Raw genomic sequence first — 14,459 nt, 5'->3', positions numbered from 1 at the left:
TCCACCCCCCCCCCCCCCCTCCAGGCCTACTTTGTTGCGCAGCCGGCCCACTGAAGAAGTCCCCCGCACATGCACAGGTTGGCACGGCCCAACTGCACATACGCGGGTTGGTGCAGCACCCATTGGGCACCAGGAAGGGAGGCTGGAGCAGCACGAGGGTCAGAATCAGTCACCCCGTGCCCATTTTGCACCGTGGTGAAATGCGACGGGGTTCACTATGGTGCAAAAACTTCGTCTCAATTTTGGAGAATCCCCCCCATGTAGTCTGGCTTTGGAAGTTAATAAAAAATACTCACCATTTGTTACCCAAAACAGACCAACTAAGATACAAACCAAAATAATTCCCCCCCCCCCCCCCCCAAGAAGATCCAATTACAGGGGCAATCCAGATTACTGCTTTCTTATTAGTTTATAGGAATGTTGGTTTGCAAAAAAAAGGTTAGCTCATGGACTGGTAGATCCGGATCCTGGCCAGGCACCAGAACAGCCATGTCTACATACACTGCCTACACTTCAGCCACCAACATATGCTTGGCCTCTCCCATCAATAATGGGCTCCTACCATTTTGATCCACATTCTAATTTATAGAGTGAAATAATTCCTTTTCATCCCTTTTTCAAGCACCAAACTGCTACATTGAGACACAAATGAACTGCTTGCCATTTATCTAACAATGGCATGGAGTGGGAAAAGTTACATGAAAATCCAGGATAATGGGACTCAATCCCCAGTGGATCAATTTATTCAAAATCCAAAAATGTATGTCTGAGATGGAGTTGAGATTCCCCCTTTGCCAACATCAGTTTAAGATTGATCTGGATTTGTCCTAACCTTCATTTGTTGTTATTCAACTAGATTTCCACTGCACTCATTTCTCTTAAACAGTACTACATTTACTTTAAGAATCAATTCCCTAATCCAGCCAAATGTCACTGACTAGGTCATCCTTTGACTGCATCTGCACAGGTGCAACATCAATAGACGCATCTGCACAGGAGCAGAAAAGTGCTACAACATAGATAGATGGAGCCATTGAAATGCAAGTGCACTTGTGATGAATATAGGCATAACCAAGGTTGAGGATGACAACAAGAGACAATTTCAGGATGTTCAGGAAGGGCAATCTAGGCCAAGAAAAAACTGCATGATACCTCCTTGGGATTGCCTCAAGTGAAGCCTCCACCTACCCGTACCCCACCCCATGTTGTCCTGGGATTTCCAGCAAGTCATCATGCAGAACACCAAGCAGCAGCACATGCAAAGAATGTCATGCCCACTTTATTTTTCCCCTCAAACTTTTAATTCAAAGAATTTCAGGGATTTTAAACTCTGGCTCAGGCTACAGCAAGACAGATAGTATTGTAACTCCGATTGGACTTCAACATGGAGACCAAATCTCAACTATACAGTTTCTCTTTTTTTCAGGAAATGCTAAGTCGAGTTGGATGTTTAATTTAGGATTTGCATTGGAGGCCAATCATAGCTTTCAGATAACACGGAATACTTTCCAATTCAACTCAGGAGTTAGAATCAGAAACTCTGCAATACTGCAGAACAGTTTCTTCAAGATTTATGCAGTGATGTCACTGGAGTTTCTGACTCTTGGCCCCAAAGTGAGGGATTCATATTCAGCAATTTTTGCCATATTTAGTGATGGACTATAACCAGACAATATGCCAGAAATAAGATCAACAAGATATTGCTAAAATTTGGCACCTATTTTGCCTCCCCCAATTCATTCAAGGGCACCTCACAAACCCGGCTAGAATTTGACCCCTATTTTGCCTCCGCAATTCATGTGATTCAACAGTACCTCACAAACCCTCCAGTGATACTTGTGCATCTTACTGCCCTTGTAAAGAAGAGTCTGAAAATTATGAAGCTTACGTTAGCCTGCATTGTTTGCTGCAGGAATACGCTGACAAGGTTAGATGCCATTTTTGGTGCTGCTGCTCTGTGAAGGAAAATAAAATAATAATTTGGGTTAAATCATTTGTAAAATAGCATTTCCAAACAATTTTAAAATAAAAATGCCTTGGGGGTTGCCATATGCAATCAATAAAACATGGTGGCTATTTAAAGGAACAGCTCCATAAGAAAACATTCCTTAATTGGAGGGCTAATTGGTTTGCTCACATGGCACATTTCTACAATCAAAGCCAATTTATTAATTTCCTACAAAAATTACTTTTTGGGCAACCCTTCACATTCTCAGCAGAGGTCAGTGATTCTTGCTGAAGTACAATCCCATGCTATCTTTCATTATCTTACTCCAAATATGCACACATGCCCACCATCTCATTTCTTCTACTCCCCAGACCAGGTCTCAGCTATCATAAGCAGATACTGCCAGAAGGGCAAAATTTAAATTCATTTGGAAATGGAAAGTGCAAAATGCAGTCACGGCCCAACTAAGGGTCAATTCTCTGTCTCACGAAGTGTGAATGGGCAGAGAATAAGGCATCCAGCAAAATAGAGGTCCACACACAACGTCAATTCAGGCGCCATGTCCCAGTCACTGGCTGGTAGTAGGTTTGCATCCCACACTAGCATGCAAAACCAGCAACATTTACTTTTATTTAAATATGAATAGCAGGTTGGACACAGCATGCTCCGCCCTTCTGCGATGCTCCATTCCTCACAGGCAGACATCTCATGGGCATGAATGACCATAAACATGGACTGGATGTCATGACTGCGAGGAGGGAGCAAGAGGTTTAAACAAACCTGAATAAACATCAGGCTTGCTGGGAGATGGCTGCCTGAGCAGGGGCAGTAACTTGGGTGCTAAGTCGGCGGACTCTGGATGTCCTGCACGACATGCGGCAGTCCGTCTTTTAAATGCACCCTTTGGTGCTATGTTCAGGCTCCTGGCTGCTCACACTACAGTGCTGCTAGTGTCCTTTAAATGCAGAGAGCCTCAGACCATCTGGGAGCCCACCCAGGCCCCGCCTCTGGACACCTTCATACCCCTGCAGAGGGAGCAGTGGATCAGAAGAGCCCACCCAGACACCTATACCACAGTTTTGGAACCCACCTGTTCTTCTGCCCCTCAGGGCAGAGGACTCAATAGTGTCCTCCACCCCTCTGAATTTACCAGCCATCTTCTCCTGGTGAAGCTTCCAACACTGGCTGCCTCTGACACCATCTCCCATGCAGTGTTGAGGGCAGGCTTCACCCCGTGCCCACATTGGGGGAAGAGGGGGTCCCTCTGCACTCACTGGCATGAAACTGCAGGTCCACCTCCGGCTCTGAGCCGTGAGGGGCAGGTCTTCTGTGCCATCTTTGTGGCTGACGGGAGTGTATAGTAAGTGGAGCACCGAGTGCTTTAAAACAGCTCCAGCTACTAGGCTCTTGCCACTAACTCCAGCCCCGGCAGTTCGAATGCCCACTGGGCCGGGAATTGAAAAGTGTTGGCCTATATGCAAGTCCTGAACTGCTGAACAAATAGCATCCCCAATGGGAACTCAAACCTCAATTCAGTGCAAGCCTCAAGAAAGTCACCCTAGGACTATGGCACAAGTAAAATAAAGACTTGCATTTTTATAGCACTATTCACAGCCAGATGTCACAAAGCACTAAAAGCTATAAAAAGTATTTCAGCTACTGTGTAAGTTGGGAAACCTAGCTGTGCACAACTGCAATGTGATAGTGACTCATATCTTGTGATATTGATGGAGGGGTAGATATTGCCCATTTTTCCAGGGAGTTCAAAAGTGTTTCAAAATAGTGTCATGGGCTCTTTTACAGCCACCTGAAAGTACAGGCAGGATCAGTATTTATATCTTACCTGAAAGAGCATCTGACAGTGCAGTATTCCCTCAGGACCATCAGCCTCAATTTTAAATCCACAACCTTCTAATTGCAAGAGAGCTGCCTACTGAACGTTAGGCAACAGTTCAAATTAAATTTGTGGTCATTACAGAAATTAAATAACTAGTCTTGGCCAAGTTTCTTTCACACCTACTTGATGGCTTTAAAAAATCCAAAAGATGTGAAGTACAGAAATTAATGAAGCAAGCTCAAGTTTATTTTACTTGGAAAAAAATGTGTCCAGTGATCTAACCAGCATGATTCTAGACATCAGAAAGTAATATTTTTCAAACTTGCCATGGTCAAAGAGCCCAAAATTCCTTTATCCTTTTAAACACTGGTGTCTGAGAAGTTTGAGGCTCCAGAAATTAATGTGTGCAATATTAATGGATTTGGAGCTCCAAAATGAATTTCAATAGCAAGTTTTTAATGCTTATTGCCCCAATACAGACACATCTAAAAGAAAAATTTGAGTGACCCATAGTCATGAAAGAGGGGAACAATCTGATCAGCAAATGGATCATTTTTGGCACTAAAATGCTCGATACTGAATCACGCCAAGGCTTTGTGCAACTTGATCCCCTACACCCATGTTACTATTAATGGTAAAATACTTGGATGCAGAATCAGGAACACATGCTTTTTAAAAAAAATAATGTAAAGCATTGAAATTAAAAGAGCAGGATATTTAAAACACAAGACTGGGAAATGATATTCAGATTGGACACATGTACCAAGGTAGAGTGAAAAGTATTTCTCTGCATGCAGCCCAAACAGATTTAGTACATGAAAAGAAAATTAATAGGGCAACACAGTGTAGATGCCTAGACACCTATATTATTATATGCAAATCAGAGCAAGTCAGCATGTAAGCACTGTATTGTAATCAATCAATCGATCGAGCAAATTACATGGTGGTTTCTATTACAATAGGGTTTATAGAGCACAAACACAGGGGGCGAGATTCTCCACTCCCACACCGGTTGGGAGAATCGCCTGGGCCGCCAAAATTTCCCAGGACGCCGGTCCGATGCCCTCCCGCGATTCTCCCAAGAGGCGGGAACGGCCTGGTCGACTTCCGCGGGCCGGAGACACACAAAATGGCGATTCTCCGGCACCCCCACTATTTTCAGGCCCGGATGATGGGCCGAGCGGCCAGGCCAAAACAGTGGGTTCCCCCCGGCGCCGTCCAGGCCTGGTCGCTGCTGTCGGGAACAGCGCGCAAACGCTTGGGGGGGGGGGGGGGGGGGGGGTGGCGGCAGCCTGCGATCGGTGCCGTCCGATCATCGGGCCGTCCTCTCTGAAGGAGGACCTCCTTCTCCTCTCGCAGCCCCGCAAGATCCATCCGCCATCTTCTTGCGGGGCGGACATAGAGAGGACGGCAAACACACATGCGCAGGTGACGCCAGTTATGCGGCGCCGGCTGCGTCATCTATGCAGCGCCGCCTTTACGCAGCAACAAGGCCTGGCGCATATAGATGATGCGGCCCTGATCCTAGCCCATTGTCGGGGCCTGAATCGTTCGGGATCGGGGCCGTTTCGCGCCGTCGTGAACCTCGACAGCGTTCACGATGGCGTGGGCATTTCGGCACGGAGTGGAGAATCCCGCCCAGGATCCTGGAGTTTAAGGATCTTGGAGTTTAAGTATACTCCTTCACCAAGGAAGGATAGGAGTGCGACAAAAAGGTATCAATTCCAGGAATTAAGAGATTGTCCTACAAGGACAGTAGATATCAATTCTTGGAATTAGGAGATTGTCCTACAAGGACAGTAGATTGTCTATTTGGCCTATACTTAAAATAATGCAATTGAAACATCAAATCCTAGATGGAGTAACACTGGGAAGCAGTTTCCCTTGGTTGAGAGACAAGAATTAGGGGTCACAGTCTCTTGTTCTCAGTTTGGAGAACATTATCTCCTTTCTCTCCGCAAATGCTGTCAGACCTGTTGCGATTTTCTAGTATTCAGCATCCGCAATAATTTGCTTCCATCAAAAAACAAACTACAGTTTTCATATGCAAGCCGACAACAACCAGCTTTAGCCAATCACCACCTCTCAACTCTCCATCGCCTCCAAAGAGTCACTGTTAATCAAACTTCCAGTACTGGACGAACTGAAATGTCATCAACTCCATCCATTGTCACTACAATCTCTGTTCCTTTACCAGCCCAACTCCATCACTCGCCTTGGCAATGGAGATTGAACCAGACTATAACTCTTCATCATCTCCAAAGAGTCAGACTGTTAATCCAACTTCCTCCAGTACTGGGCGAACAGAAGTGGCATCAACTCCATCCATTGTCACTACAATCTCTGTTCCTTTACCACCAACTCCATCCCTCGCTCTGGCAACTGAGATTGAACCAGACTATTTACCACAAGCACTCAACCTGCACTCTTACTTGGTCAGCCTTCTCAACCACCAAGGCTACCTGACTAGGTGTGACCTTAAGAAAATCGGTTGCCAAAACCCCAATTTCAAACTTCTGTTACCTCCATACTCGACAGTGTCCTGTATTTTTTTATATTTTTTTAAATTATAAATTAAGAGCACCCAGTTCAGGGGCAATTTAGCATGGCCAATCCACCTAGCGTCCACATTTTTGGGTTGTGGGGGCAAAACCCACACAAACTCAGGGAGAATGTCTGTGCAAACTCCACACAGACAGTGACCCAGAGCCGGGATAGAACCTGGGACCTCAGCGCCGTGAGGTAGCAGTGCTAACCCACTGCGCCACCATGCTGCCCCCTGACAGTGTCCTGTATTGAGATCATGTAAAACCCTGCTGCTTGTGTCTCATCTCAAAAGATCCCATTCACCCATCAACCCTCTGTTCAAATGACCTGCATGCTCATAGAAAAGCAACACCTAGACTTTAAAATGCTCATCCCAATTTGCTCCATGGCCTCACCCCACCCCCTCCTCATCTCTAATCTCCTGTAGCCCTACAACATTCCAAAATATTTGCACTCCTCAACTCTGGACTCTATCATTGGTGATCAAGCTGTGTAATGCCCTCTTTTATTTAGTAACTTTCCCTAATAGGACACCAAATCACTCAAGGCACGTTAAAGATGGTACATAAATACAAAGTCACAGGAATAGCATGCAAAGGTGGAGTCAAGGTAGATCAGCTACGAATGGTCTACTTTTATACACAATTTAATCTTTTATCATCAATTGTCAAATGCAGTCTTGTGATAGCATTACTGCAGGATACTGCCTTGATTAGGAAGAATTAAAATTTGAACAGTTGTACCACTTTTAAACTATTCATTATCAGAATGTACACATGTCTAGTAAAGCCAGTATTGATAGCACATCCCTGTTGACCTTGAGGGTGGTACTGCACCTTCCTGAAGGAAGCAAGCAGGAATTCCCATAATGCTATTCCAGAATTTGATGCAAAGGAAATGAATGAACAATGAGGAACACCCAAGTCCATGACAATGTTTCTTAGAGGGAGATGAGACAACGTAAAAACTCATGGAATCAAGCAATCACTCATTAAAACACAAATAAGTCAGTTAACGTGAGAATTGTATTATAACTTTTTTTTAAAAATATCCATAGTTTGTCACAATTTATACTGTTTTGAGTGGGGTGGGACAAGAGGACATTGAAAATTATAAAAAGCTTTCAGACATGCAGAGTTAAATTCAACATTTAGTCCAAAAATAGTGGATTAAAAAAATCTAGCTCATCAGCAACATAGCATAATTGCTGCCACGGGATGCAATGGTTTACTCCAGTTGGGTGTAAAGAGCATGCCAACTCCGTACATCAATGATACACACAAAATACCTTCAGCTAGCAAGCACATTTAGATAATTAAACATGCCCTTGGAAAGGTCCCTTTTAGCACAAAGCTGAAAGGAGTTGGGAACACTTGGCTCAAATAAATTTTGCTGAGTCAATGAATATTCACATTACAATTTTATTTTTACCCAAATTAAAAATATGCTCAGCTGATTTCAGGAAATGTATACCAAAGTCTAAAAATTAAAATTGAAATTATAAAAGAAAACCGCACTATTCTCCCACCCAGTTACGATTAGCAAAGGATAAAAAAAAACCTTAGACAATTCATCATGCTAAAGATCTTACCATACCACATTCCTCAACCCCCTTCCAAACCATTTATTACTATCATGCTCCTCCTCACACAACAATCCAATTTTTACTGAGCATTTCAAAGAAAAAGTGTCAAACAACTAGTTTATTGAGATAGACTTTAAATTAAGTAGTTGGACAAAAAGAGTACATGACATATCCGAAATAGAACATTTCTCACAAGACTCAGGAAGAAACATTCAGTTTCAAGCTTACTCCATTAAAATAATGCAATTACAAATGAAAACATTGTTTGGCAAGAGACTGTGCACTTCCAGCATTTCAACACTTAGAGAACAGGTCAAGGGAACACTATAATGTTTAAATCAGGACTTACCAACTGCTAACTTAAACCCTGTGGGATCAAACTAAGAACAGCCTCCCAAGCATAAAGAAGATCACAACTAAAACAAGCTAGCTGTTTGAGGGTGTATTTATACAATTACCACACCCAATGAGGTCATTTAAGACTGGCCCATCTGATTGACTGAGCACTGCAGGCTATGATGAACCAATCAACTACCAGATGTTACAAGCCAGACAAAAACTGGAGCCAGCTGCAGTGAACTAGCTGAAGGTCGGCACAGAGACAGGAAATAACTTCCACGTCTCCACGCAACCTTCTGCAAACAAAAATCACATGGGAATTAGATCAGTCCTACCCCTGTATCAATGCCAGGGGCGAAATTCTCCCCCAACGGCGGGATGCCCGCCGACTGGCGCCAAAGCCGGCGCAAATCAGACGGGCATCGCGCCGGCAAAAAGGTGCGGAAGTCTCCGCATCTTTGGCGGCCTAGCCCCAACATTGAGGGGCTAGGCCGACGCCGGAGGGATTTCCGCCCCGCCAGCTGGCGGAAATGGCGTTTGTTGCCCCGCCAGCTGGCGCGGAAATGCGGCGCATGCGCGGGAGCGTCAGCGGCCGCTGTCAGTTTCCCCGCGCATGCGCGGGAGCGTCAGCGGCCGCCGAAAGTTTCCCGCGCATGCGCAGTGGGGAGAGTCTCTTCCGCCTCCGCCATGGTGGAGGCCGTAGCGGAGGCGGAAGGGAAAGAGTGCCCCCACGGCACAGGCCCGCCCGCGGATCGGTGGGCCCCGATCGCGGGCCAGGCCACCGTGGGGGCACCCCCCGGGGTCAGATCGCCCCGCGCCCCCCCCCAGGACCCCGGAGCCCGCCCACGCTGCCTGGTCCCGCCGGTAAATACCAGGTTTGATTTACGTCGGCGGGACAGGCAGTTTCTGGGCGGGACTTCGGCCCATCCGGGCCGGAGAATCCAGCGGGGGGTCCCGCCAACCGGCGCGGCTGGATTCCCGCCCCCGCCCAATCTCCGGGAGCGGAGACTTCGGCGGGGGCGGGGGCGGGATTCACGGCGGCCAACGGCCATTCTCCGACCCGGCGGGGGGTCGGAGAATGACGCCCCAGATGTCCGGCTTTTCAGCAGTAAGTAATCCTACAGATTATATATTGGCATTCCGCATAAAAAAACATATATAAAATAAAATATATTGATATTCCCAGCTATGAGTAAGGCTTAAATTATACAAAAATTAATTCTTCACAGTACCTTAATTGAATAATTTACTTAATGCTCAGCAGTTTACACTTTCACATAGGTTGAGTAAATGAAATGCATTACCACTGACAATTTCAAGGAATACCCCATGCCTGGAGCATCAACCCAATGCAATACTTCATAGATTAAAACATTTAAATAGAATTTACATTTATAAAGCATTCCATATTCTGAAGTGTGCAGCAGTCATAAATAAATCCGCAAATTTGATTACCTTATCCAGTGATAACCTTTACCTCCCTATGCCTGGAATAGTTAAGTTAATATTACACATCCTATTTAAACTGTGGACATGATTTAACAAAAAAATTGTCCCTTTTTGGGTGCGAATTAGTGGGGCGTTTCTCGGAGCCAACACCCCCCAGAAAACAGACCCCTATCTGGAGGCCTGACAGCAGCCCAGACAGGGAAATTAGATGAAATATAGCCGTAACACTTACCTTGAAGCTCCACGTGTCCACCATCAAAGGAATGCCCAAGGAAACAAGCATATGATTGAACTGCACTTTCCTCTCTTTGATATGGTCAGTGTTTATAAACATTGGGGTTTCACCACTGAACCGTAAATGGAGATGAATGAATCAAAGCTGCAGATGGTTTGTAGAAGCTATCAATCACAGACCACTACTAGAAAGCTATGAATGGCTTGCAGTTAATGGACTTTGAGTAATCAGCTGTGGGTCACAGCTGTTCTCCCTCGAGGAATGGACGTGGTGCTGCAAGGTAAGTGTTACAGCTGTAATTCTTCTCACTGCTCCTATGTGGACTTCTCCCAAGCTTCCAGACAGGGGTCTGTCATGATATGCAAACATGCAACCAATGAACACTCGGAATAGGACACAACCAATGGGCAGTCAGGACACTCAGAGGTGGCATCACCACAAGGGGGCATGACATAAACACTAAAAAAGGGATGAGGCACTCACACCCTGCCTCTTTCCACAGACAGACATCTAGAGAGTTAGACAGGGTTGATCAGCAGCATCACACCCCATCACGTGGCTTAGAGCAAGCTGGTACAGTTAGACTGAGTTACTACAGTTAGAGTAGCAGAGAGTCGAACTAATTTGAGAACTGTGTAAATAGTTCAATAAACACGTTGAACTCATTTCAGAGTCTGGAGCATCCTTTAGTGAAGACTGCATCAAGTAGCAGCCTGTGTTATCCAAAGCAGCATAACACAACATGATACCAGGAGTGACTGTTCAGTGTATTTAGTTCAAGTCAGCAAGATCCGTGACAACCAGCTACTGAATACAGGCACAATGGACAAGATTCAGGCTCCTCATCAGCTCAGGACCACCGGCAATCTTAAAGCCAACTGGCGATCATTCAAGCAGAAATTTCAACAGTACGTGGAAGCATCTGACCTCAATGGTGCGACCGATGCTCAGAAGATAGCTCTTCTGCTCACCACTGCGGGTGACCATGCGATAGAGATCTTCAGCTCCTTGCACTTTTCCGAACTGCAGGACAAAACAAAGTACTAAACCATCCTGGGCAAATTCGACAGCCACTGCGAGGTGGACACGGGCGAAATCTTCAAGCGCTACATCTTCAAGCAGAGGATGCAAGGTAAAGACAAATCCTTCAACTCCTATCTAACCTTAGACTGCTAGCGCAATCCTGCAACTTCAGTGAAATCACTGCTCCATGATCAGAGACCAAATCGTTTTTGGAGTCCACTCTGATCCTCTGCGAGAGCAATTGTTGAAAAACAACCACATGACCCTGCCAGTCGCGATTGAAATATATTCTGTGCATGAGCACTCTAAAAATCGCTATTCACAGTACAAAACGGCAGAAAGTGAAAAACAAGCCTCCCACAAGGTGGAGAGTGTTCAGGCCATCTCCCGGATGCAGCGCCTCCACATTGATGAAAGTTGCCATTTCACGCCCTCTTCCCAGGGCCCGACGCATGCGCAATGCGATCAGGGAAACAAAGCGGCCGAAAACCGCACTGCGCAGGTTCAGACGTCCGAAAACCGCACCGTGCATGTGCAACAACGCACTGAGCGTCCGTCATGACGCCGTGTCATGACGTGTGCGAACTGCGGCACCGCCCATTTTTTAAAAAACTGCCCTGCAAGAGGCAAGCGCTGTTTAAACTGTGGGAAACCAAACCACTATGCAGCCCTGTGCAGATCTTCACCACCAGCCAGGAGCCAGAGCCCCCAATTCCGACAGCAGCGCATCAGAAGTGTGCAAAACCTAATGCATGACTCTGATCCAGGCAGTGCGACGGAGCCAGATGATGAATACCTGGACAACACTTAGCGAGTGGACATTATTACGAAGTGCGAATACGCCACACCAGACACATCGCAGGTCCAATCAATCCTGGCCGTGGATTCCAGGGACGAATGGCATGCAGTGATGAAGGTTCAAACTGGACATCAGGATGCTGGCCAACCTGATTTCGCATATGGACTTCAAGAGAATCAAGAAGCCCCCCACAATCCTTCCAGCTGCCTGTAAACTCCTGGACTATAATGGAAACGCAATCAAGGCACTGGGTTCCTGCCATCTGCAGGTGTCCAGCCGACACACACAAGCAAGCTTACGCTTTGAGATTGTTAAACTAGACTGGGTGTCCCTGCTAGGTGCACATACCTGCAAGCAACTGAACCTCATTCAAAGGGTCTACACCACGACGCCGTCCCATTCGGATCTTCAGGCTAGCATCGATGATATCCTGTCCCAGTACCAAGATGTATTTAGCGGGATGGGCACGCTGCCGTATGAGTACAAGATTCTACTGCAGCCTGATGCCAAGCCAGTGGTCCACGCATCACGACATGTCCCTGCTCTACTAAGAGAGCGCCTGAAGGCAGAGCTCACGAGTCTACAACAAAAAGGCATCATCTCCAAGGTCACTGAACCAACCGACTGGTTCAGCTCGATGGTGTGCGTAAAGAAGCCTTTGGGGGACCTACGCATCTGCATTGACCCCAAGGATCAAAACAAAAACATTATGCGGGAACATTACCCCATCCCGAAGAGGGAAGAAATCACGAGTGAGCTGGCATACGCGCGCTTCTTCACAAAATTGGACGCATCCCAAGGATTTTGGCAAATCCAACTTGAAGAATCCAGCAGAAAGCTCTGCACCTTCTACACGCCTTTTGGCAGATTCTGCGACAACAGAATGCCATTTGGCATCGTCTCAGCATCAGAAATTTTCCATCGCATCATGGAAAGGCTAGAAGGGGTTTGTGTCTACGTTGATGATATTATAATCTGGTCCACAACCCCAGAGGAACATGTGTTGTGACTCAAGAAAGTATTCCGACGCATACATGAGCATGGCCTCAAGCTAAACAGGTTCAAGTGCTGTTTTGGGACATCCACGCTGACGTTCCTGGGCGATCACATTTCGCAACACGGTGTGCGCCCGGACAAAGACAAAGCCATTGAGGCAATGAAAGGCCCCGAGGACAAGAAGGCAGTACTGCGCTTCCTGGGAATGGTCAATTTCCTTGACAAGTTCATCCCAAATTTGGCCACACACACCACGGCCCTACGCAACCTGGTGAAAAAATCAACCGCCTTTGAGTGGAAGGCGGAGCACCGAACAGAGTGGCTGGAGCTGAAAGCCAAACTCACCACTGCACCCGTCCTTGCATTCTTTGACCCAGACCGAGAGACCAAGATATCCACAGATGCGAGTCAGGGTGGCATTGGGGTGGTGTTGCTTCAAAGAGACGTCATCCTGGGTACCAGTAGCATACGCGTCATGGGCAATGACACCCACTGAGACCAGATATGCGTAGATTGAGAAGGAGTGTTTAGGTCTTCTCACCGGCATCCTCAAATTTCATGATTATGTCTATGACTTGCAAACATTTACTGTTGAGACGGATCATAGGCCTCTGGTCCACATTATCCAAAAGGACCTGAATGACATGATGCCTTGTTTGCAGAGAATTCTGTTCAAACTCCAGAGGTATGATTTCAATTTGCTGGACACACCTGGCAAGGAGCTCATCATCGCCGATGCATTGTCCCGCTCCGTCAAATCACCCAGTGAACCACTGGAGATCATCCAGCACATTGAATTGCAGGTACAACTGTGTGCAAGTACTCTCTCGGCAACAGATGAGAAGATCGTTCTCATCCGAGAAGTGACGGCCAAAGACCCCCTGCTGCAGTGAGTCTTCCACAACCTCAGCAATGGCTGGCTGAAAGGGCAATGCCCTCAATTCTACAACCTCAAGGACGACCTGACACTGATCGACGGCATCCTGCTCAAGCTGGACAGGGTAGTCATCCTGCTACGTCTCCAGAGCATGGTGCTGCGACAGATTCATGAGGGACACCTGGGTGTAGAAAAGTGCAGACACAGGGCCCGGCAAGCTGTCTACTGGCCCGGCATCAACCAGGACATCACGGACATGGTCCTGAACTGCAAAACCTGTCAGAGGTTCCAACCAGCACAGAGCAAGGAGACACTCCAACCACATGACCTAGAGAATTCTCTGTGGTCCAAGGTTGGCATTGACCCATTCCACGCGAATAGTCGCGACCATATCTTAATCATCAATTACTTTTTGAACTATCCTGAGGTGCTGAAGCCGCCAGACCTCACCTCACGGACCGTCATCAAAGCGTGTAAAGAGACATTCTCACGGCATGGCATTCCGAACACCGTCGTGAGCGACAATGGCCCGTGCTTCCACAGTCTAGAATGGTCCATGTTTGCCAAGAGCTACAATTTCAGGCATGTCACCTCGAGTCCACACTCTCCGCTGTCCAATGGCAAAGTCGAAAAAGGGGTGCACATCGTTAAGCAGCTCATCCGCAAGGCCTCGGACTCCACTTCCGACATATACCTTGCACTACTTGCGTACCGGATGATTCCCTTGTCCACTGACATGTCGCCAGCTCAACTGCTGATGAACAGGGACCTGCGGACAACGCTTCCAGCCATACACCTGCCCAACCTTGATCACCTCCGGGTGC

General features: G+C 46.8%; 1 protein-coding gene across 1 annotated transcript in view; it reads right to left on the bottom strand.

The window, feature by feature from the left end:
• Positions 1–8,431, bottom strand: part of anxa1a (annexin A1a) — a 28,944-nt gene extending 20,513 nt beyond the window's left edge. Inside the window, exons 1-2 of the mRNA XM_072516587.1 lie at positions 8,267–8,431; positions 1,889–1,955 (exon numbers count right to left, since the gene is read on the bottom strand). Of these exons, the coding sequence (XP_072372688.1) occupies positions 1,889–1,939 (51 nt within the window). The 5' untranslated portion in view covers positions 1,940–1,955; positions 8,267–8,431. The remainder of the gene's footprint in view (positions 1–1,888; positions 1,956–8,266) is intronic.
• Positions 8,432–14,459: the final 6,028 nt, after the last annotated feature.

Source organism: Scyliorhinus torazame, chromosome 9, assembly GCF_047496885.1.
Source record: "Scyliorhinus torazame isolate Kashiwa2021f chromosome 9, sScyTor2.1, whole genome shotgun sequence".
Lineage (NCBI taxonomy): Eukaryota > Metazoa > Chordata > Chondrichthyes > Carcharhiniformes > Scyliorhinidae > Scyliorhinus > Scyliorhinus torazame.
This window is presented reverse-complemented; position numbering and strand designations above follow the sequence as displayed.